General features: G+C 41.5%; 1 protein-coding gene across 1 annotated transcript; it reads left to right on the top strand.

Annotated features, from left to right (window-relative positions):
• Window positions 1–1581: 1581 nt before the first annotated feature.
• LOC125293446 (wiskott-Aldrich syndrome protein-like) lies at window positions 1582–25793 on the top strand. The gene is made up of 12 exons (XM_048241359.1): window positions 1582–1832; window positions 7878–8018; window positions 14711–14797; window positions 15108–15204; window positions 17263–17298; window positions 18041–18073; window positions 18173–18359; window positions 19487–19662; window positions 20054–20448; window positions 20512–20724; window positions 23016–23127; window positions 24863–25793. The coding sequence occupies exons 1-12, from the start codon at window positions 1719–1721 to the stop codon at window positions 24916–24918; spliced, it is 1647 nt and encodes a 548-aa protein (XP_048097316.1). The 5' UTR covers window positions 1582–1718; the 3' UTR covers window positions 24919–25793.
• The last annotated feature ends 10 nt before the right edge of the window (window positions 25794–25803 follow it).

Raw genomic sequence — 25803 nt, forward strand, 5'->3', positions numbered from 1 at the left:
CCATCATATAGCATCTTATTGATTCAATCCCATAGGGAAAAGTTACTAGGGTAAAACTTCCTGGGAGAACTGACTTAGCCAGCTTTACAGTCTATTACTCACACACACACACACACACACACACACAGTGTTCTGTTGAATCTGTTACCAAACAGCTGCAGTAATTAGTGTAACAAAGCAAACAGGACAAAGGGACACAGTAAATGTATGACCATGTCACAGAGCGTTGCTGAGCGAGCATCACAGAGCCAAACATACACTACTGTGCAAAAATGTACAAACATACACTACCGTTCAAAAGTTTGGAGTCACTTAGAAATGTCCTTGTTTTCATCATTAATGTTGTAAATGACTAGCCTGACGAGCCAGACCCACATTAAAATGTAGGGTCTGGGCACTCACCGTTCGCAGTGCTCAGTCCGAGGGGCGGGATAATCGGTTGTCTTTCAAATTCCCTCTGCACGCAATAGGACAGCGCTGAGTCCCATGCGTTTTCCCACCAGCGGAGCTAGTTGTCTAGTTCAAACACTAACTTAAAACAAGCTTAACTCGTGTGCACTGTTGGCCAACAGCAACATCCATCTTCTTTGTTTTCAAGTAGCAGGGAATTCAAGCCAAACCGTTCATCCAATCATTATGTTAAGCCCGCCTAACGACTTTATACACGATTTGATTGGCCTGATAGAAGTTTAATTTTCCGAGCTCACAAGCCAACTGAGAGTTGCTAGACTAGCCCTGGAAGCAAAAGTCAATTTGCTGCCACTAGGGTGTGTCTAGATTTCTAGGCTAGTAAATGACTGTTGTAGAAAGAAATGGCTGATCTTTAATGCAATATCTACAATGCCCATTATCAGCAACCATTCATCCAATGCTCCAAAGGCACATTCTGTTTACTAATCTGATATCATTTTAAAAGGCTGACTGACAAAACAATGGAGAACCCTTTTGCAATTATGTAAGCACATAATGTAATCTGAAAACTGCTGTCCTTGTTAAGAAAACAATGCAACTGCTCTCAGCTGGTATTCTGTAATGGACTGGAATGGACATTTCTAAGTGACCCCACACTTTTGAACAGCAGTGTACAACGCAGAGCATAGACAATTTTGCAGTTTTTGACATTGCAGTTTTTTCTTCCCGCTCTGTTGTTATTGCTAGGTCATTTTTGAATGTTTCAAACAAACAAACAAAAGAAAAAACTCACATAGCACCTTTAATATTTCCTCATAATGTTTTGCAAAAAGGATATCTAACAGCAAATTTCAGATGCAGGTGTGTGCTCAGTCAGCTAAAAGAGAAATATGTTGTGTACACACAGGGGGCTTTCTGGTATGAAAAAAGAAGTGACACTTTAGCTGTGAATGATGAAAAAACAGAGTGTAACAGAAAGGCGAGAGAAGTAGCTGTGGTTGGTCACTTCCTGTTCGCTGTTTTTGTGTGCTGATGCTAACACATAGAATTAGGAAGAGAAACCCTCCTGGAGTCTACTCAAACCAGGGCCCTCTACAGTCAGACAGAAACTGTGTGTGTGTGTGTGAGAGAGTGAGAGAGAGTGAGACAGAGAGAGAGAGAGAAAGAGAATCTAACAGCAACAAAAGACAGACAAAAGACAGAGAGAGAGACGGAGAGAGAAGAGACACAGAGCTTCCTTCTCACCTGACCACAGTTTGGTGAAAGTGACCTATTGGCAGCAGGTGGAGGTGCCAGTGCAGAGGAGGATGAATCGTAAGTCCAAAGCTAAGAGCCAGGCGGCGGTGGAGAGCTTGCCCAGCACACTGCTCACTCCACAGGAGCAGGACCAGCTGCAGGAACTGCTTGGCCGACGCTGTGCGGTGAGTCAGAAAAGGGATGAACATGTGTGATACCTGATAACCTCATGTCTATGTAAAACTAGAAGTGAATGTGGTCACTCTTTTTCTGGATGTTATCCTGTCGACTATCTACTTCTACGTCAATTATATTCAACTACTTTGATTTATGATTAAGGTTAGGTGCAGGATTTGGTTAAGGTGATGTTACAGTAAAATAAAGACTGAGCTTGAGTTTCAAGCAAACCCTCTGTTAAGTCTCTGTAGGTGTGCTATCCAAATAAAGTGTTCCCAAATGTAATTGTAAATGACCAGCCATCAGGCTTCTTAATTCAGTCCTCTCTTGTTGCAATCAGTAAATATGGTGAAGTGAGGTGATAATAACTGAGTTAACATTCAGTCTGTAAATGTACAAAATGTTAGGTTAAACTTGCCCTACAATCTATAAACGTGCAAAATGTTAGGGTAAAACTTGCCCTGCAATCTATAAATGTGCAAAACGTTAGGTTAAACTTGCCCTACAATCTATAAATGTACAAACAGGTTAAACGTTGAGCAAGGCACCTAACCCCTCACTGCTCCCCGAGCGCCGCTGTTGTTGCAGGCAGCTCACTGCGCTGGGATTAGTGTGTGCTTCACCTAACTGTGTGTTCACTGTGTGCTGAGTGTGTTTCACTAATTCACGGATTGGGTTAAATGCAGAGACCAAATTTCCCTCACGGGATCAAAAGAGTAAATATACTTATACTATATACTTAAACTGGCCCCATAATCTATAAATGTACAAATGTTAGGTTAAACTAGCCCCGCGATCTGTTAATGTACAAAACGTTAGGTTAAACTGGCCCTGCCGGTCTGCTCCTGTGGCTCTCAGTGCCATAACACCCAGCAAATGAGCCTCCTTTTGGCATCGGGCTACAAACTGTGCAAGTGTTACAGCATGACTGAGGTCAGAAGCAGTCCACAGCACACATTTGAGATCTTCCCCTCTGGTTCCCGTTTTAAATATCCATTAGCCCGAACCAACAGATACAAACACTCCTTCATACCATCTGCTGTTCAGTTACTGAACTCTAGGACACGGAGATAACCCTCTGCCCCATACACTTCTTGTTCTATTTATTATTTTTAATTCTGTGCTTCGACTTATTTTAATTCTGTGTTTTGACTTATCTTGTGGAAGCGTGTGTGTGTGTGTGTGTGTGTGTGTGTGTGTGTGTGTGTGTGTGTTTTATGTGTGTGTGTGTAACCTTGCATGCTACCTCTGCAAAATAATTGCCCTTCTGGGACAAATAAAGTGTTACTACTACTACACGGTCACTCATATAATTCTATCACCCAAAAATGTCACTGTGGTTATATCTAAATAGAAGATAGAATATATTTTTAGATTTAGAATATATCCAAAAAACAGTTGAGAAGATATACCAAGGGAGAGTTCAGGGTAGTAGAGGCCTATGTTCACTTGTGATGACATACAATTTGACACGTTTAAAGTTTAAGACCAGTATAAAACAGCCACAGTGAGCTTCTGAAGAGTGTAATGCTGTGCTGTTCTGTGATGCTCAGAATGGAAATGAGGTTTCAGCGATTTTATACAAGCATTCACTATTATGTTCAAGCATTTGCACATCCATGGACTATACAACCATGACTTTTTGAAGTGGGGAAATATTTTATTACTTGTGTATGTACATTTCTTATTTTTCATAAATAATCTGATCAAGTAGAACACACAGGTACACTAAGAGCATTTTTGAAGTGGGGAAATATTTTATTACTTGTGTATGTACATTTCTTATTTTTCATAAATAATCTGATCAAGTAGAACACACAGGTACACTAAGAGCATTTTCATCACTACAATCTCTAACAGTCACAGTCAGGTGTCAACGGAAGGGTTATTTAGCGCCTAGATAACTGTCAACCTGAACTGAAACACGCATCAGCATTTTGAACAAACATCTGTAAACATCCTTGACAATGATGAATACAGACATTGCCAAAAAGTTCTGCTTAAGTTTATTTTCTGATGGAAAATGGCCCTCTCTTTGCATCAGACAACCATCACAGTCAAACCTCCATTTTGGTTGTTTGGTTGTTGTTGTGGAGGAAGGTGCCACTACCGTATGTGAAGTGCAAACTGCACTTCAAAATGGCTGCAAGAGTTTCACTGGGCCAGTGCAGCATGAGGAGAAGAAGGTGACAGCCACATCCTGTCATTTTAAATTTAGTGATGCTAAGTGATGTCATTTTAAGCTCAACCATGCTATGCATTTCTCATCTCCTTTGTCATGGTGGTAGACCTCATGTTTCTGCCCAGATAGTGTTGTTAGACAGGACTTGGCCCCTGAGTATCGCTGGTATTGAAGAGCTCGGCCCAGTTCTATGTGTATTTACTTAACATCTGATGCTGTCAAACCAAAGCGAGTTTTCTGTTCAGTTGCATAATGCACCTTTGTTTGTGTCTGTGTCTGTAACTGGGTTGTGATGTGAGTGATGTGGTTTTTTAACTAATAAGACCTCAGCCCAACCCCCCCACCCCCCTGACCCCACCTCAGCTATGCTCTGTTTGCTCTGATGCCTGCCACAGGAAGTGCACTGCAGAATCACCACTGCACACCCTCACAGTTTCATCATGCCCCCTTTATCAGTGTCAAACATTCATCAGGTGACCACGTCAAACTGGTGCAACAGACAGATGACCAGAGCACAGGGTCAGACCAGAGCCTGTCAGAAGAAAGCAAAAAATCTTTAACGAACGGCAGCGGACAAAAGTTAGCACGTTGGCATAATGGAGTGCACAGTCACTCTCACTTTAGTGAGCAGTGCACCAGAAATCCTCAGAAAGTAGAAGACAGTCTGGGCAGGGTGAAAAGGTGATAAACTGTAAGCAGAAAGCACTCATATGGTTTTTGTGTACCCTCGTTCAGAGAAAGAGAAAAACAGAAGCAAGAGAGAGAGAGAGAGAGAGCAAAAAAATAGTTCTTTGCCTAGTTCTTGGCCTCGTCATTGCCTAATAAACCTTTTCATGTGGAACCATTGATCTTTCTACCAGTGGCCTGCACCTCACAAAAGAATCTTTGGTGTGCGTTACATGCACTTTTCCTTCTTCTATGAATGTAACACATGTGGCGTCCCCCATCCCTATTGCAGCCTCAGTATGACAATCAATTTATCAATATCAAAATTTTAGTATCTATTGGTTGGTTAAGAACTGAAGTGTTATTTCAGTTAGCCTATTAGCTGGTTTGATGCTCATTGAGCTCAATGCTAATCAAACCAGCTAATAGGCTAACTGAAATAACACCCATGCCAATCTCTAGGTATGGTGAAGGGTATGTGATGATGTGGGGCTATTTTAATTCCAAAGGCCAAGGTAACTTTATCAGGATGCACAGTATTCTGGATCCATGAAATAACTGGCCTTTAAAAATAAAAATCTGCCTGTCTCTATGGGAATTTAACATAGGGGTGGGAATCCTTATGACCCTGTATTTTAAGAAAGAACATTTATTTATTTATGATACATTATTCATTCACTAAGAAAATTGGTGTCCTTAAAGGTTAGATATTTCCTCATTTTTCACTTAAGGCATTAAGATCAATTTCCAAAAGATGATTTTATATTCCTCTTTTCAGTCAACTTTAGCATGGGTGCCAATACTTTTGGCCATCACTGTATGCATCATGGCTGCAGAGCATTGTGGTTTCGGTAGAGGTGGGCACAAATACATCAAAAACTATTTACAAATAGTTTAGTTACAAACTACAAATACTGGCTCATAAAATGTAACAAAATAAAATACAAAATACTGATGTGAAAAATGCATTTAATTAAAATACAAGTAATTAATAATTTGAAAATACAAGAATACCCACACAATAATCATGGTATATCAACTATTAAAAGAAAGGCATATTATTGAAAACGTATCCCAAAAGACACGGAATACTATTTTCTGATTGGCTGGCAGAGGACTATTAATTCTGTACATTGGGGCTAACCAATGAATGTAGTACGGGGCTAACCATTTCCTGCATTTTCCTTTTTGTGCTATAAATGCATGCCTATTGCCTACATACATGACTGGCAACATGGGGGACAAACAGAGTAACATCCTGTAAGGTGTCCCGATATACAGAATTAATTAACTTGGTGGAGTAAACTCTTTTTGCATCGGGGAGGTCTTTGCATCCGTCTACTCCAATATTTCTGCATACCTCGGAGGATGTTATCCCTTGCATAAATCCTCATGTCCAATCCATTAAGTGTTTTTAATGCTGTCCTGTAGTGCACATCAGCTATACTCAAGGTCATGGGGTCAAAGGTACAGTATATGTCCTAATGTTCTCCCTCAGTAGCTTACCTGTATCGTTTTCATTTTAGTCTTGTAGCACTTGACACACCTGACAATTCAAGCTCCTAAAGTTAATTACTTTTTAATTTTTTTCAACTTTCAATGTTTTAAAGGAACACGCCACCCAATGTCAGTAGTAATATATGTTCTTACCTTAACTTTCACGAGTTGAGTCATACCTCTCCTGTGTCGGTACGTGCACTCAAATGCTCTAATGCGCCAGACGTAGAAGTATTCAAAAACATCCACGTTTTCCCGACTTAAATACAGTTACACGAGTAGTTGATTAAAATGTCTACGGTCAAACAACATGAAACGTGGCGATTTTCCAAGCGAATAAACAGGAGAACTACAATGTGTGGCGCAATAGCACTTGGGAGTACTTCGACCTAGCTTAGTAATATTAACCTTAATTAATTTAGCCTTTTAATATAGCCTATTTGCTGTCTTTCTAGAACAGGCAAGAGCTTTCTAGCCTCACGTCAACAGCGCTGCATCACCCATATACATTAAAACAACCAGCGGATGGGCGGGTGCGGTTTTGAAAATTGGTCAAAAAACTTGTGTGCTGATAGATGGTTGTTTGATACTTGCCTGATAGCTTCTACTCTGCTGCTATCTACCGCTGCGTCGACGTTACTTTAGTGATTTGGGAAAAGCCCGTAAAAGTTCTGGCAGGAAGTGATTACATCAAAGTTTTTTGGTATATCCAGTTTTTAATATTTTTTTCCCGAAGTGTTTACAACTTAGTGTTAACTAATAATTGTTGCAAACTGGTACTACGAACAAAATATTAGTGCATTCCTGGATCTACATCCTTATGCATGCTTCCTGCCAGGACTTTTACGGGCTTTTCCCAAATCACGGAAGTAACGTTGACGCAGCGGTAGTAGTAGCAGAGAGTAGAATCCATCAGGCAAGTGTTATTTAAATAAACTCCTGGTGTACTTTCAAACTTTTCAATGCCTCGTTTTATGAGTAAAGAGCATACTACTCTAGAAGTTTCTACCATTCTGGGCATTATTAGTGGGGTAAATTACGAGATACTCTGTAGGTTCCATAAGCGCCAGAAAGTCATTAGTTTCTGACAGCGAGGGAAGGGAAAACAGGTTCTGGGAGGGTGTTTGGCTCGGGGTCATGGTGCAAAGGACCCTAGGGTGAAATTACTCCGAACCATCGCTTTAAGTATTTAAGTATTAGAAATACAATCCCTCAAAGTATTTTGTTACAAACTACATTAGATTTGTTCCAATCCTGCAAAATACAAATGACAAAATACGCTACAGCAATTAAATACATATTTAAAATATATAATTAAAATACTGCCCCTTCTGATGTTTCGTAGCCCGTGTTAACAAATTAGGGTATTCACACTGCCTGCATAAGACACGTGTCTTCATTAAAATATATGAAAATCCAGACATTCTACAGCTGCCATATACAAGCGTTCCATGTGAAACGATCCTCACAGCCTGTCTCATGGGCCCTCTTTTGCTGTGGTCACTAGCTATAAGGCCCGCTCATGCATAAATAGGAGTTTAAAAGACTTCAAAAGAAAACAAAACAACAAACATGAATACGTAAAAACAACAACAAAAACACAATGAATCATTATAAATAAGCAAGAGACGAAGGGTGATCTTGAGCGTGAGTTTGAGGAGTTAGAAGTGATTCTGTGGCTGTGCTCTCTCCCCCACCCCCTTCTCAGTCCCTGTCCACCACGGTGGCCCAGCTCTTCATGGCTCTGCCCAATAGCCCCGGCAGCTGGAGCCTGCAGTACACCGGCGTGCTGTGCTTCATCAAGGACAACCCGCAGCGTTCCTACTTCCTACGTCTCTTCGACATCAAGGTACCAGCACCAGGCCAGGGCAGCAAGCAAGCGTGTGGACATTAGGCCTACGATGTCTGAGTTTGTCTATTTCAGCCTATTGTTTATGTTATGTCTAGTAATGTCTAGTATGTCTAGCACATAGAGATAGGAGAAATAAACTTTTGTTCTGCCATGCAGCCATTGTGGTCTGAATGACAATGAGGTTCCATTTTGACTGACTTAAAATCAACACTCTCAACTCTCACACTGCACTCTCACACTGCAACACTCACACAACTCTCACACTTCATTTATATAAGAGGAACCATAATTCAGTTTATCAAAACCTCCCAGAGGTTTTCTTAATAAACCACGGGCAAAGTTTCACATACACAAATTAACTTGATAGCTGGCTTTGAGAAAACATTATTAACCAAGGTACTGTACACTCAATCCAAACAGTTAGACAGTTATAGGGATATTTTTTGGGATTGTGGGGACATCAGGGCAGGGTTTGGTCCATATCACAAACACACATCAATTCCACATCCCTGCTTATTTTGCACAATATACTCAATATCCATTTAGAAGCCTTGGTGTCGCAAGTTATTGGGGACACTTTGCCCGTGGTGTTACCATTTCACAACAGCATTCTTCCCTGATCTCCTCTGATTCTGGGGCCAGAGTTGGACTGACATGATTCTGGAGCCGGAGTTAAGGGCCGTTTACACTAGGAACGAGATAACTATAACGATAACGATAACTATAAAGATAACTTTAACAATAACTATAAAGATCACTATAACGATAACTATAAAGATCACTATAACGAAAGATAACTTTAAAGATAACACCGTCCACACTGACCATGACAAGGGAAGTCTCTCCTCATGTTGATGAATGTGATAGCTATGGATTCTGATTGGATTTCAGCTCTTTATCGTTTTTCAAAATCGCTCAAAAAGTGATCTCCAATAATATTCTTCTTCATGGCGTTATCGTTATAGTTATATAATTTTTTTTTTTTTTTTTTTTCTTTTTCGCATGCCCAAATTTCCGTCAATGAGTCCCGGGACACTGAAAGACCGGGGTACACGAAACTTGGTGGGCATGTAACCCCACATGGATAGCATGGAACCATCGTTTTTTCGTTTTGATCTGTAGCCCCCGCTGGACTGGACCCCGAAGGAGGGTAGGGCAGACTCAGTTTTCTGTGAATATCTCGAAAACCGTAGGGTTTAGGAGGACCATTTTTTTTGTATGTTGATCTCAAGGGGCCATGTCAACCCATTCCATAACCACTCATTTCATGTATAGCGCCACCTAGTTAAACACAAAAAGTAAAAATGAGGTGTTGTAATTGAAGGTATCTGTGACCTAACATAGTCAAAACTGCACGAAATTGGAAGTGTAGGATCATTATGACACCCTCTGTATGCACGCCAAGTTTGGTGGAATTCCGTTCATGGGGGCCACACAATAAATTAATTTATGTTACTATACACCAACTGGCCTGTAGGTGGCGGAGACAGTTTTCTGTGAATATCTCGAGAACCGTAGGGCCTAGGAGGTCCACCTTTTTATGTATGTTGGTCTTAAGGGGGCATGTCAACCCATCCCATTACCACTTATTTCATGTATAGCGCCACCTAGTTAAAAATTAAAAAGCAAAAAATTAGGTGTTTTCATCACAATATCTCTGGCTGACAAGGTCAAAACTGCACGAAATTAAAAGTGTAGGATCATTATGACACCCTCCGAATGCATGCCAAGTTTTGTGTACTTTCGTTCATGGGGGCCTTACAATAAAATAATTTATGTGTACATTTAGTGACGTACACCAACAAGGATTCCCGGGACACTGAAAGACCGGGGTACACAAAACTTGGTGGGCATGTACCCCCACATGGATAGCATGGAACCGTCATTCTTCGTTTTGATCTGTAGCCCCCCCCGCTGGACTGGACCCCCCGAAAGGAGGGTAGGGCAGACACAGTTCTCTGTGAATATCTTAAGAACTGTAGGGCCTAGGATGACCAATTTTTTCCGTATGTTTGCCTCCAGGGGTCATGTTAACCCATTCCATGTGCACACATGTGCATAAACAGATACACACGCACACACATACATTTACAGTAATCATACGTATGACACATACTCACACAGTAGACATATGTACGCATGCATGCACATGCACAAACACACATACGCAGGCAAACACACAAGCATGCACATACACACACATAAACACAAATTTGTACACGCACACATGCACACAATTCAAGAATTTTTCCCGTCATCTACTCCCTGAATTTTTGGTCATTGATACCCGGGACACCGAACCACCGGGGTACATGAAATTTGGTGGGTATGTAGCCCCACTAGACTTTTACGGAAAAATTTCATTTCGTCCCCCGGGACCACCACCACCCCACCCCCGTGCTGGGCCCCTGAACCGCAAAAAAAACAGTTTTTCCTAAATAACTACCTGAACCGTGGCACTGAGGATGAAGAATCTTTTATGGTATGTTGGTCTCAAGGGCCCACATCAACCTGGCTCATAATCACTCATTTGTGATTTGCACCCCCACCCCCCGGTAAAAAATGAAAATGCAATGTTATTCTGCTTTAATCGCCCCTATCTTCAGTTAAGATGTTCAGAACTGCACCCAATTTTATGTGTATGATTGACCTGGCATTCTCTGGGGTATGCCAAGTTTCATAGAATTTCATCCATGGGGGTCTAAAAATTAGGTTATGTGTACATTTAGTGACTGTACACTCATTGGCCTGTAAATGGCGGTGCACACATATACACATGCACACACACAGGCACCCACATACTATCGGGTATTAGAACGGCCGATACATAATTACAAATTCAGTAGGATTAAAAGAAAGCCAAAATAAATATTCATCATCATCATCATGGCTGCATTTTCAGTATTGGCGAAGTAGTCGCTTGTCCACTAGATGGCGATCGTTGCAGTGAGACGTAATTTTGTTGGAAGTTAAAAGTGGGTTGGAAAAACAATGGACGCTTCCTACAAGGACTGTAATTTACCGCAGCGAACATCTAATAAGGATAGGACGATGTTCACATGAAGTGTAATTCCCATTTCTTCTTGAAGCCGAAATAAATCTGAGGATGTTTATCGGACATGCTTGGTTTTACTGCAGGTACTTTAATCTTGTAATATCAATAAGGACCTAGGTAATGTTACCGTTAGCGTTGGTTGAGTGATGGAGGCATTTGATTGATTGCATTTGTAGAAAACTATAAATGCGGTTATACCAAGCAAATGTATAGCAGCACTGTTTGTATCTTTCGACTGTCATTTATTGCACGTGCTACAAAATCATTCTGTGCAATGGAAGATTTACCAACGCTACACTACACCGGGTCTGATACAGTTTTGCCTATACATGCGAGACTGAGACGCCAGTTTATTTTGTTTTAAGTGCGTGCAGGGTGTGAGAGGGGGAATCGATGTGCTTTGATTACAGCTTGGTAGTTGTAGTCTGTGAAATTAAAAAAGCACGTGTATGTGAAGTATCCAAACAATGACACCTTCATTTCATTATGGCTGCTTTAGCAAAACACCTTAAGCTACTGTGTAGTGGGTCCCATTTAGAAGTGGCTACTTCATTCGGCGGCTTTCCTTGACTCATGGAGCTGCGTGAATGTTATTACAACTTTTCGCCACGATATGACAGTTTAAGTCCGCTGATACTGTAAGGCGAAGCCAAAGGAGATTTTATTTGTGTCGCCAGCATAGCCTATTGACAATTTATGTTGTAAATAGGCCTACCTTATAATCCTACCTGTAGTTTAGGGGAAGCTAACAGCTTTCTATTAGGATCTAGTTTGTTAGTTACCGCTTTGTCATAACTCCCTGATGCATTTTTGCATTTAGAATAGCCAGAGCGTGTATATCTCAATCGGAAAATTAAACAATATCGGGTGCCTATGGACTAGGCTGGGTGAACCCAGCCTGATCTGCCCACTATTTATTTTTTGATTTCTTAAAAGATTGAGCTTGGTCTGATGAAAGCCAGACTAGCCATGGACCTCAGTTAAACAATGCAAGGGAACATGAATCAGCCTATATTTGCACGAACAATAACGGACAAAAGCTCGATCAATCTAATCTATCAAATCTATCGTTTTTGAGCAAAGTACTTGAAAAAGTTGTTTGCAATCAGTTAAATACCTTCCTCAACGAAAACAGTATCCTTGAAAAATTCCAATCAGGTTTTAGATCAAATCACAGCACAGAAACGGCTCTAGTAAAGATAGTCAATGATCTCAGACTAGCTACCGACTCAAACAAAGTCTCAATCCTTATTCTTCTGGATTTGAGTGCGCATTTGACACCATTGATCATAGCATCCTAATTCACGCTTCATGGTGGGTGGGTCTCTCTGATAATGCTCTAAACTGGTTTCAAACCTACATTACTGGCAGAGATTTTTATATCAGTCTAGGAGATCATGTATCTGAAAAACATGACTTGCCTTTTGGTGTGGCCCAGGGAGCTGCCTTGGTCCCCTGCTATTTTCTCTATATATGCTTCCATTGGGAAACGCCATAAGTCAGCATAATGTAAACTTCCACAGCTACGCAGATGATACCCAGTTGTATCTTTCTGTGGAGCCAACTAACCCAGATGGCCTTTGCTCCCTCACTGCATGCCTAACCTCCATTAATCAGTGGATGAGCAAAAACTTTTTGAAACTAAATGATGACAAAACAGAGGTACTTCTGGTTGGACCAAAACTAAAGCGAGATATTATTCTTAGTAATCTGGGGAACTTGGCACACCAGGTCAAACCAAAAGTAACAAGCCTCGGTGTCATCTTAGATGCAGAGTTAAGTTTTAAGCCCCATATCAGTAAAGTTACTCAGACAGCCTATTTCCACTTGAGAAACATTGCCAAAGTGCGCCCTTTTAACTCAACAAGATGCAGAAAAACTAATTCACTTTTATCACTAGCAGGTTAGACTACTGCAATGCACTTTTCACTGGTTTTCCCAAAAACATCTAAAGAAATTGGCACTCATACAGAACTCTGCGGCTAGACTTTTAACTAAGACTAAGAAGAGAGAACACATCACCCCTGTGTTGGCTGAACTGCACTGGCTCCCTATTTCCTATAGAATTGATTTTAAGGTTATGTTAATTACTTACAAAGCTCTGAATGGCATAGCACCTTCATATATCTCTGAGCTTTTAATATCTTATCAACCACAAAGGAAACTTAGATCATCCAATTCTAATCTTTTAATCGCACCCAAAGTGCTCCACAAACAAAGTGGAGAAGCTGCGTTTATCCATTATGCCCCCAAACTATGGAACACCCTGCCTCTGTACATCAAGCAGGCGAAGTTCAGTAAATATTTTTAAAAAGATCTGAAAACATACCTGTACAGGAAAGCTTTTAGTTAACTCATCTTATCCTGTAGACTACATTTTCAGATTATTCTACATCTGCTACTATTGGAGGCAGCCAGCCAGAAGCAGATGGGCTCCCCCATTAAGTCAGGTTCTGCTCAAGGTTTCTTCCTGGAATATGGGAGTTTTCCTTGCCACAGTTGCCATATGGCGTGCTTGTGGGGGGTAAGAGGGTTAAGGCTGCCAGTCTTATGACGCCATTTTCTATATTTTTGATATGTTGCTGAGTATAACATAAACAGCAAAGAAAAGTGATTGATAATGACTGACTGACTATTATTGTGTTACATGCTTCAAATGTAAAGCACTTTGAGCTGCATTCTGTGTATGAAAGGTGCTATACAAATAAAGCTTTATTATTATTATTATTATTATTTATTATTCTTCAACTTTGGCCCGTTAAAATGTGTATGAACAGTCTAGCGACGCATTTCATCAAGGCCCATTTGGACATGTCAGTTATTTGCACCACTGGTTAGATGTAAAACAGCGTTTCGTTTCAGACTAGGCTACTGTTACTTAATTTGTGCATTAACAATAACGTTTCAGACTACTGTTACTTAATTTGTGCATTGACAATAAAGTATTACATGAACTAAAGATGACTAAAATGTTATGTAGAAGAAGAAACATTCACAAAAAATCCATCCATCCAAAAATGACCTTTGTTTTTGATAGCTGTTGAAAACGGCATGGAACTGACAGAGATGTTTTTGTTTATAAATACATAAAAAATAAATAAATAAATAACATTATGCTGATACCTTTTGCTTTTCCCAAATACAATGTAGCCTACAGGTGTAAGTGACCTTTCATCAATCCAGTTGCAATGGATGAACTGTGATGAACTGCCCTACTTGTGATTGTTTAGAGATTTTAAAGGTTTTATAACAATGCTACATCTTCTTTGGCCATTCTACAATCTATTCACCTTTTCAGCACCAGTAGGCTACTTTCTGTGCAGCCAAGACACACACACTCAGGCATGCCAAACAAGCCTACACAAAAGTTTCAAGAGTGGGGGATGGAGTAAAATATGGAGACAAATTGAAGTGTGATTTATTTTCGCGGAACGGATGTACAGGACTGAGCGGCGGTCATATTTTGTACCGCTATGCGGTACATCTAGTTGTTATAGTTATCATTCTTGGTGTGAAAAGCTCTTTAGAATGACATGATTCTAGAGACAGAGTTAGAATGACATGATTCTGGAGACAGCGTTAGAATGCCATGATTCTGGAGCTGGAGTTAGAATGACAGTCTTGTGTTACTCAGACAGGAAAGCAGCTCTGGGAACAGGAAGTGTTTGACCAGATGTCTTACCGTCGGACGCGGCCACACTTTCACACCTTTGCTGGAGATGTAAGTATTGTCATTGTTACTGTAAGTTTTCTGATGACTGCATTTATTGACCCTGTATCTTTTTACAGTATGTTACACTTTTCTTTCTTTGACATGATGCCTGTAAACACTAAATGATCACAGTGCAGACATGCATTATAAAAAATACAGTATACAGCAGTGCTTTCTCTTACGAGCATAGATTCTTAGCTTCTTGACAAAGTACTGAATAAGTCAAATTAAATAGCCCACATTTTGTATCAGTTAACAGTGATGATACTAGTGTGGTTGTGGATATATGACGTGTGAACATGGCTCTGTCTCCTCACAGGTGTGTCAGGTGGGCTTGAATTTCGCCAATCTGCAGGAGGCCGAGAGTTTCTACAACCATGTTGATGACAAGATCTCTCAGAGAAAACACAGACAAGGTCAGAGAGTGCAGTCACTCTGAGAGAGAGAGAGAGAGAGAGAGAGAGAGCTTTATTTTAGGGAACACACGTTAACAATCGTATATGTACTAGTGCTCAACAAGGTCTGTATTAAGCATCATTGGACATTTATTAGGTCTTTATTGAATAATTTCTTATTCTTCATCAATAGATCATTCATTCTTGGTAAATCCTTGGTAAATTAGATTAGATTCAACTTTATTATCATTGTGACAGAATGGTAACATATTGAGACAAGGCTATAAAGTTTCTATTTTGATCCATATTGTATATCAGTAACCCTGGGTCAAGATTAACTAGCTGTTTATTAAGAATTTACCAAGGATAAATTACCTATTGATTACGAATAAGAAATTATTGAATAAGTACCTAATAAATGTGTGGCACTATAGTACATATACACATATGACTAATGTATTATTGGTTAATATTGTGTTCCCTAAACTAAAGTGTTACCCAGAACTCTTGTTTCTCTTCCACACACCAACTAAATGGGTGACGTCTTTCCCAGTGCTTTAAAAAGACTGAGACAAGAACAGAAAGCAAAGATAACAAAAGGGGTCTTTCCTCTTTTTCAAACCAAAGAAAAACTCCTTCATTGACTAATTCAATACTGTAGAACAACACATTTCCAATTGTATTAACCTTTGCCCTAAGCCTTTGCTTTCTCTTAAAAGGAACGAATTGTCTTTCTCTTTACAGGGACAACAAAAAACATTGCTTTAATGTAACATAAGTGGCCAAACACCTAAGCAATACTGTGTGCAGAAGTAAAGTGGAGCATTCAGCAAGTTAGTTAGATCATCAGGTTTAGTACGTCATCAGGTTTTTAAATCATTGCCGTGTTTGAGAATAAACAAGTTGAACAACAACAACAACATGTTACATGTATAGCGCTTCACAGGGAAGGGGGAACCTCACTAACCACTACCAATGTGTAGCACCCACCTTGGTGATGCATGGCAGCCATTATGCACCAGAATGCTCACCACAGCTTGAAGTGGAGAGTGAGGGAATGAATGAGGTTAACTCTTTGCCAGTTGATGACAGGAACAGTAGAATTTCTTTTGAGTGAGAGAGCCATGAAGTGGATGCCAGGCATCAACAAACACTACTGGCAAATGGTACAAAGTGCAGGGTTGGAGACTGCTGGCTGACACCAGAGAGCTATTTCAAGTCAGTGTATTGTGTTTAATGGAAAATGATAAATGTTAGAATGTATCCCCAAGACTATAATCAGACTAGATGTGATATTGAATTTGAGTGCTGTTTACTTGGTGGCTGACTTTAGTAAGTTAATGATTTCCTTTGAAGATGCAATTGAGGAAGCCTTTGAAAGGAAGAAGTAAAAGTATGTAGAACTGTAGCAGAAGTGAGAGAACTAGGTTGGTAAGCACACCAAGACAGTAGACAGAAGATAGTTCAAGGTTTTGTGGGTAAATAAGCCAACTTAGAAGTTGTGTGGGTAGATAAACCACTATTCTTTTGTACGTTTTTGGTTTTGGAACAAAAGGATCTTTGAGGTTACTCAAAAAGGAGTTGTTGAGAAGCTGCTAAAAACCAAATCAGTGGTTAAGGCTTCAATGGGCGGTGGTAGTGTATCCTTAAGGAGCTCGGTTAGCATGGTATGCAGTAGCCACAATTGTGGGTTCAATTCCCAACTGCCACCATTGTGCCAGAGGTGCTCCAGGGAGACATAAACTTCAAGGGAATATCTGAATTCCTCATTTGCATATAGAACCCTGTTGTTGTTGCTGTTTGGTTAGCAGGGTTTGTATCCCTTACCCTGCCAGTAATCCTGGGAGGCTCTCGCCATTCCCAAGCCTTCGCTCACCCCGGATAGCCTGTGGCATGCCATGAGATCAATGTTCAGATAATTAGGCAGTGAATCATTCATACATTGAGATATGCAGGTTAAATCTTTCAGGCGTATACTATACATTGAGATGTAGCTGTTATTGTTCAAAAAAGGGAAACATTTCCAAGTAATGTAATGGTGTCACTCATCTAACTTGTGGTATCCTCTTTTTTTTCTAGAACGTGGAGATTTGCCACCAGCACCTGGTCAAAATAGTAAGTCCAACCCATTCGATCTACTCTTACTCCCAAAGTTATTTAACAATAGCAACATTTAAACATAAAGTATGGTAAATAGTTTTAATGTTTTAAATAATAAATGGAATTTTATTGTTTGCTTTTGTAGTCGTCATTGAGGTTTCTATGATACTTTTTGACATGTTATACAGTAAACTAAATCTGAAAATCAAAATTTTATAGAGTACCAAAGCCATTACATCACGTTGTCCAGGCAACCAGATTTTTTGTTCTAAACAACCGAACCTAGATGACGTTTTTCTATTGCTTTGCTGTGTTCTTTCTTTGAAAACGAGAATAAATAAATTTCAAGAGGATAAAATCACTACAGATCGAAACATGATTGCATTCAGGAGTGAAGCACTGCACCATGTTGACAGTGGTTTACACAACGTTAGTTTCAGTTTTTAAATAAAAAAATAAAGATAATCTATTCTCAATAATTGCTTCAATGATCGGAAAAGCAAACTGCTTATCAATACGCAAAAAAAAAAAACGTTCCTTTTTTAGAAAACTTTGGTCTGGCCTAGTATTTCACGTTGTTGATTTGGTTTGTGTAGAACAGAAATTTGTTTGCTACGGAAATATGACGTCACACTTTAGTACTCTATTAATTAAGCTTACAAATACCAAGATCAACATAGCAGGTAACATAGGTTCAATATAGGAAGCAAGGATGCAGAGTTAAGTCATCTAACGTCTTTATCTCTCAATCACTCAGATCGAGGACTGCCACCCCTACCCAACCAAAATGGTACAGTTCAGATTATTTTGTTTCTCTGTTTCTATGAGGACACATTGTCTTCCTGTCCTATGTCTTAGGTGGTCATTCTGTCATATGTTTATCCTACAGCCAAAATGCCCATGGCCACCATTGACATCCAGAACCCAGACATCCATGCCTTGTGGCACCGCTCCGTGCCTGTACCCGCCGCTTCCGCTGTCTCCAAGGGCAAGAAGGAGAAGAAGGAGAAGAAGAGCAAGTCCAAGAAGAGCTCCAAACTGTCCAAGGCTGACATCGGAGCTCCCAGTGGCTTTACGTGAGTATGGCGAGAACACTGTGGGCCCTAATTTTTTTAATCAGGTATAGGTTAAGTATACTTGCATATACAATGAATTTGCATTTATCTCAGCATTTATCCCATCCGTGAATTAGTGTAACACACAGAGCACACAGGGAACACACAGTGAGGTGAAGCACACAACGAGCACACAGTGAGGTGAAGCACACACTAACCCAGAGCAGTGAGCTGCTTTGCTGCAGTGGCGCTCGGGGAGCAGTGAGGGCTTAGGTGCCTTGCTCAAGGACACCTCAGCCGTGGATGTGGGCATGGGAGAGCAGTGCTCAACCACTTCCCACATTTTTCCCACTGGTCTGGGATCGAACCGGCAACCCTTTGGTTTCAAGCCCAAAGCCCTAAAGGCCACGGCTGCGTGGCGTAATGTTATGTGGCGTAAGACAGCTTTTAGCTGACCCACCATTGATTGTGCTTAAAATCTTTCTTACAGTATTAGATTTGCAAATAGATTTTGCATAGTTATTAAGCATGCCTTAGTTAGACTTGGCACTTTGCTCCAGGGCTCTGTGCATGGGGGTGGAAATAAGATGATAGTGTTGGTCAGTCCCTGTGCTGCACATATTTTATTGCCCTAGGGATCAATAAAGTATATCTATCTATCTATCTATCTATCTATCTATCTATTTTCATTCAGGCACTTTAAAGTTTCTGTCATAATCGAAGGACTGTGCCTTTAAAGGTTCAGTGCCGTGATTCTGACAGGCACTTTAAAGGATCAGTCCCCTGATTCTGACAGGCACTTGAAGGTGCAGTCCTGTGATTCTGACAGGAAAGTTGTTGATATTTGGCTACTGATATTACACCCCTCCCTTCTGGGCTCATAAACCAATGCACTGATTGGCATGAGTCATTTATCGCTTGGTCTGAGACACTGTGTTTATTTCCCATAGAGTTAAACTGTCATTGAACTGTACTGTACTGTCACTGTCAACCATGTTCCCTCCCCCGCTATAACACAGCTATGTAAACATCCTGCTTATTGTATGTTTGAGTTCCCTGACTGTCAAGGGAACGCCTTTATTTTAACCATATTGCTTATTTCAACTGCTTCCTGCCTGTGCACTCTGCTTGTCTCTCGGTCACCTCAGGCATGTGTCTCACGTTGGCATGGACCCTAATAACCTAGACCCAGACCTAAAGAAGCTGCTGTCCACCGCTGGCATATCCGAGGCCGACTTGAAGGACGAAGAGACAGCACAGCTCATCTACGACGTTATTGAGCAGGCAGGAGGCATGGACGCGGTCAAACAGGTGGTCAACCAAGGTGAGGAGTGGACACAATGGACATCTGGTAAAAATGTTAACACACAAAGTCTGTGCTCAGAACATCGGTCCTCTTATTCACTATATAGGCCACTACATAGTATAACATTTAGGCTTTAAGAAGGACCCAAATGCACGACAACAGATAGAGAAACTAGGTAAAGAAGAATCTCTACTTATGGACATGGACATGAGCGACACCACAGCATGTGGACATGAACACAACAGGCTCAACAGATGAACTTATTTGGTCAAATCAGTGTGTTTCATGGTTGAACAATGATATTCATCAGCAGTATTATACTATAATAACTGGGATTTTTTTGTTAGTTTTTCATGTATTCATGTTAGGTAGTCTTTCCATGTGAGGCTTTATCTCCTGCTGTGAACAGGTTCGGCTCCACCTCCACCTCCTGGCCGCCAAGGGCCCCTTCCTCCCATCCCTGGCTCCTCCCCCTCATCTGGTCCAGCCCCACCTCCCTCTCGCGGTCGCTCCGCTCCTCTACCCCCTGTCCCAGGAGGTGGTTCTCCGAGGGGTGGCCCTGCTCCTCCTCCAGGGCGTGGCACGTTGCCCCCCGTGCCCCCCGCCTCGGGGCGTCGACAGTCCCTCCCTCCACCACCCCCCTCCTCCGCCCGCCCATCTCCTCAGCATCACTCACGCCCATCTCCCCCAACGACATCACATCCTGGCCCACCTCCTCCTCCTATGTCACATCCTGCTGGACCCCCATCTATGTCGCGTGTGCCCCCACCCCCGACCAAGTCGCTCCCGCCCTCACCTTCCTCCGCCCCTCATCCCCCCATGACCCCGTCCCATGCCCACCCTGCAGCTCCCCCCACCCCTCCACAGCCTAACAGGGGCGGCCCTGCCCCACCTCCCCCTCCTCCCCCTCCTCCCCCTGTCCCGGTCCAAACATCCCCCCCACCTCCACCCCTGCCGTCTGGGAGGGCTGGCCCGGCACCCCCTCCACCCAGCTCTGGGGGCAATGACGAAGGTGACGGGGGTGGGGGAGGACGAGGGGCTCTGCTTGACCAGATCCGGCTGGGGAGGAAGCTCAAGACGGTAAGGTCACTTACAAGTTCGCTCAAACACCACCAAGTGCTTTTTAAATTTCAGTTCAATGTATGCAATTTTTCACTAATTATAGATTTACATGGACCTTGATCTGAATACATTCTCGAGCATGCACGCACGCACGCACGCACGCACGCACGCACGCACGCACACACACACACACTCACACAGACATGTGAACACACACACATACACACACACACACACACACACTCACACAGACATGCACACACACACACACACACACACACACACACACGCACACTTGATAACAGCTGATAACTGCACATGGCAGCAACTGCACATATCACATTCACACAGCCTTTGTCCCCCACCAGACTCAGTTTTGGCTGCTCTTATCACATGCCACATACATCTAGACTCCCTTATTACACAAATGCCCAGATGAAGGCCTCAAAATGTGTCTTTAACTTGCTGACCTGTGCTATCCAAATACACAAGTACTACCATAATTTATTACTGTAAGGTTTATACATTGTTTTCGCTAAATGTATTCAGCTGTGCGGTTAATACGGGACAGGCTACACATGGGAATGCATTTCTTATCGTCATTCTCCTTTCTGATTACGTAGAGCACGATCTGATTCTAATTCATTGGGCTACTGGGCAATGTGGTTATACTGCACATGGGTGCAGTCAACACACAGTGTGACATGGGAAATTACAGGAAAGGGTTATGTGGGCCCACTTTCACAGCCAGAGTTGAGTTTGTGTAGTAATATCTGTTATTAGATATTTAGGAACTGAAAATGAACCTCTTGTAACCTAAACGATTACTCATGCAAAGGTTATCTTTGAGCATGTCTACATTTGTTTTTAGAAAGCATCTTGCGCGATCCAATCACAGGTGGTCAGCCAAGGCACATCTCCATTTACACATGTGTATTACACACGAGACCTTGCTGTTCACTTGTGTTTAGATGCCGTTCCTGCCAACGCCATATTCATTAGAACTCCCATTGTCCAGGACACATTAGAACACATTAGAACTTCCATTGTCCAGGACACATTAGAACACATTAAAACTCCCATTCTCCAGGACACATTAGAACACATTAAAACTCCCATTGTCCAGGACACATTAGAACACATTAGTGGGGGGAAATGTGGCACAACTGGTTACAGCGCCCGTACCATGTTCGGGTCCATGTATCCACGAGGTCCGGGGGTCCGAGTCTGACCCGGGTCATTTCCCGATCCCACCCCGTCTCTCTCTCTCTCCTACCTGCTTCCTGTCACTCTCTCCCCTATCGTGTCAGATTAAAGGCATAAAAGCCCCCCAAAAATATTTTCAAAAAGAATACATTAGCATTTACAGAACAAAAGATATTTGGTCACCTGAGTCTCAGACCACCTCAACAATGTATCCTGGTGATTGTTTACACTTCTGATCGGACCACTGAAGATGCATTTTAAAAACGAATGTAAACACAGTCTTACTGAGCTACAAGGACTGCAGTACTGTATGTGTGTCTGTGTATTTATACCTTAGCTATTTAGGTAGCTGTGTATGGTGTACTGTACGTGTGTGGCCTATGTGCGTATGGTAACCTGGGCTGAAGATTTGCAGTGGAAGAGGAAGTGGTATTGTTGTAGTCCTCTGATGCATATCTGAGCTGGACGTGCTCATTAGCGTCACCCCCTCGCCCCCAAAACAGCACAGAGCAGGGTTTTTACTGTCGACTTTAATGTCACTACCTTTGGAATCACTATTTCGGTTTGCTATATAGTTTCATAGTGGTCCTTTTATGCGGTTTTGTCAGAACAGTGGTCCCTGGGTCACAGTCAGTTCTCATGGTTTTCTCAAGTTCAAGCAACTCACCCACCCGTCCTCCCAGGCTATGAGTTTCACACATAATGCCTTCCCTTCCATGCATATCCAAAACCTGTAAATAACTGTCCAGTACAGCCAGGCTTGTGCCACATCCCAGCATGCCTTTTTCAGGAATACCAACAAACGTCACCAACAACAACCTAAAAGCACAAATAACTTAGATGCAGGTTTCTTGGGAGCACACAATGATGTTAATCCCTCTCCTTCTCTCCCCTTCTCCCCTCAAGTATGTTCAAATAGCTGCCACTTGCCAGGCTGCCATCATAAAAAAAGAGAACATTGCTCTTAATGCCTTGCCTGGTGAAATAAGAGTGACATAGATGAGACGCCTGAGCTCAATTAACTGATAAACTAAGTAAAAAAGTAAAGTAGATCAAATAAGATGCCTGAGGTAAATGAACTGTTTAACGTCTGCCTCCCCCAGGTTCCCAACAGTAACGACCTGCCACCCCCTCCCCCGGCGGACTCTGGGGAGGGCATAGTGGGGGCCCTCATGATGGTCATGCAGAAGAGAAGCAAAGTCATCCACTCCTCAGGTAAGACTTCAGTCTAAAATACTGCTATCACCACTCACTTCTTAGTTAAGACATCAGTCAATGATGACAGATAGAAGAATAACAAAGCCATCTACTCAGGTATAAGTACAGTATAATATAAGTATAAATACTCTTTTGATCCCTGCATTTATCATTAGTGAAACACACACAGCACACAGTGAACACACAGTGAGGTGAAGCACACACTAACCCAGAGCAGTGAGCTGCCTGCTACAGCGGCACTCAGGGAGCAGTGAGGGGTCAGGTGCCTTGCTCAAGGGCACTTCAGCCGTGTATGTGGACATATAGGAGAGCAGTGCTCAAACACTTTCCCCGCCCACATTTTCCCTACTGGTCAGGGATCGAACCGACAACCCTTTGGTTACAAGCCCAAACCCCTAACCAGTAGGCCACGGCTGCCCCTCCTAAGTAGGCCTAGAATGTCTCCAAATATTTAAAAGTAAAATCACCCATCACCATTAACTCCTCAGTTAAGACATCAGTCAATAATGACAATTAGGTATGAGAATAACAAGGTAACAGGGTAACAAGGTAACAACTTTGGTATCATTGCTATCTCCATAAACTCCTCAGTTTAGACATCAGTCAAAAATGACAGTAAGGTAGAAGGATGACAGTCATCTACTCCTCAGGTAAAGCGTCTCCAGGTATGTTTGAAGTAAAAAAAAATGGCACTTACATCCGAGCACAAGTTCATCCTAGGGGCTGGACAGAAATATAAGCAAGACGAATGAAAAAGTATAAATTCTGTACACTAGATGATGCTTCCAAACTACTTTAAAACTAATGTAAAGTTTTTATGTTTTATTTAATTAATTAATTAATTTATTTTAATCACCAACAAAACATCTCTAAATACTTATTCCGCCAGTGAAGTCATCAGTCGGTCATGGTGATTCCTGCTGGTTATGTGAGAGGTGTGGAGGGCATTCATTTGATCTGCATGAATAAAATATCTCTGAAATGAGTCCCATTCAAAACCCAGTCAAGACATCACTCAGTCATGATCATGTGTAGAAAAATTACAATTTTATCCATGACTGAGGCACAATTGTGAAGTAGTGGTCATGCAGTTCAGTATGAACCATAGAGGTGGTCATGAACTCCTTTCCCTGAAAGCTAAGCTGAGGTCTTTGGGTTTGAATAGGCCTAATTGCTTTTTAAAACAATGTACAACTTCATAATACTTTAAGAGACTTAAGACACAGGTGAAAGCATTTGCTTAAAGACTTACACACATTAAAAGTATTTGACCAATGTGTAAATGTCTCCCTGCAAAGATTGGTTTTTGTGTAGGCTACACATTTGACCCTGTTAGTTCCTGTAAAAAATCGTTTAGCTGGTCTGTATTTCCTGTAACATTAAAGGGTTTGGGGGCCATTTGACCTACATACACAATAAAGTCGTTAGGCTCGGCGAGCTCTGCTGAATGAATGTACGATTTAGCAAGTAAGGGTCGCATCTATCTGCAGTCCATTTTAGGATTTAGTTAGTGTAAAACAACCATGCGGTTTCTGTCACCCGGTGTGCTTCAATGCCACGTAGGCCTATTTGACCCACAGTACTGTACGTACGTGTTCGCTATGCAAGCTTAGGCCTGTGGAGTTTATATTTACAGCCTACATCAGGCCTAGTTGCTAAAAAAGTAGATGTTAATTCAGCTTAATCTACATACCATGACATTTGTATCAATGTCTTTTTCGTCTTTATACAGATGAAGGAGAGGATGAGGATGTGGAGGATGACGACGATGATGAATGGGACGACTGATGCAATCTCATACCTTATTTTCTTTTCCTTTGTTCTTCAGTCCATCTATCACTTCACTTGTTTGTTATGTGTCACTTCCTTGTGCACCCTTTTGGTAGACAGGACACAAGCTAGTCTCCATTTTGTTGTTTACTCTCGTGTGGTTCTCCACTGAAATGGTCAGCACGGTCTGTTACAATAACACTTACAAACAGTCTGCAGTTAAGAAAAGTGGCCACATTAGAGTGATGGTCAGTGTCTGTTCTCACTGTGTTTCACATGTTCACATCATTGCTTCTTTGATGATGGCATCATATATATTTGTTGAGTAAGCTATTGATATTCTATTGAATCTATTCTATTGAAGTTTTAATATGAAATAGCTTGGTCTTGCATAATGCTTGCTTGCATAATGTTATGTTTGCCATGTTTTGATAGACATGACAAACTAAATGCATCCATGGATGCTGTTGTTTCAGGCAATGACATGTCCAAAAGACCACTCCATCTTTCACGAGTGCTTCTTAGGGGACTTCAAGAGATAAAAAATAAAAAATAAATAAAAAAATGCACATGCATGTGTCATAATCAACATGATGACCTAGGCCTAATAACAGGAACTTGGAGACTAAAAATGGTGTGCGTAGGTTTAGAATTTCCTGGCTTTACGTGTGAAATATTTTGGGAAATATAAAGCAGATGGAGGACACTATGGACCAACCTTATACGTTTTAACACGTTTAACACGTTTTAACAGTGAATGTTTGAATGATAAGCATTGGGAGGTCAGAACCCACGTTTGTTGCCCCCTACTGGTCAAAAATATTTTCAGTGTAAAAAAATACAGTAAAGTGTTGTAGAAGAGCAATAAGCTGAGATAAATTGTTACATTCATAAATGTATTCA

Source organism: Alosa alosa, chromosome 4, assembly GCF_017589495.1.
Source record: "Alosa alosa isolate M-15738 ecotype Scorff River chromosome 4, AALO_Geno_1.1, whole genome shotgun sequence".
Classification (NCBI taxonomy): Eukaryota; Metazoa; Chordata; class Actinopteri; order Clupeiformes; family Clupeidae; genus Alosa; species Alosa alosa.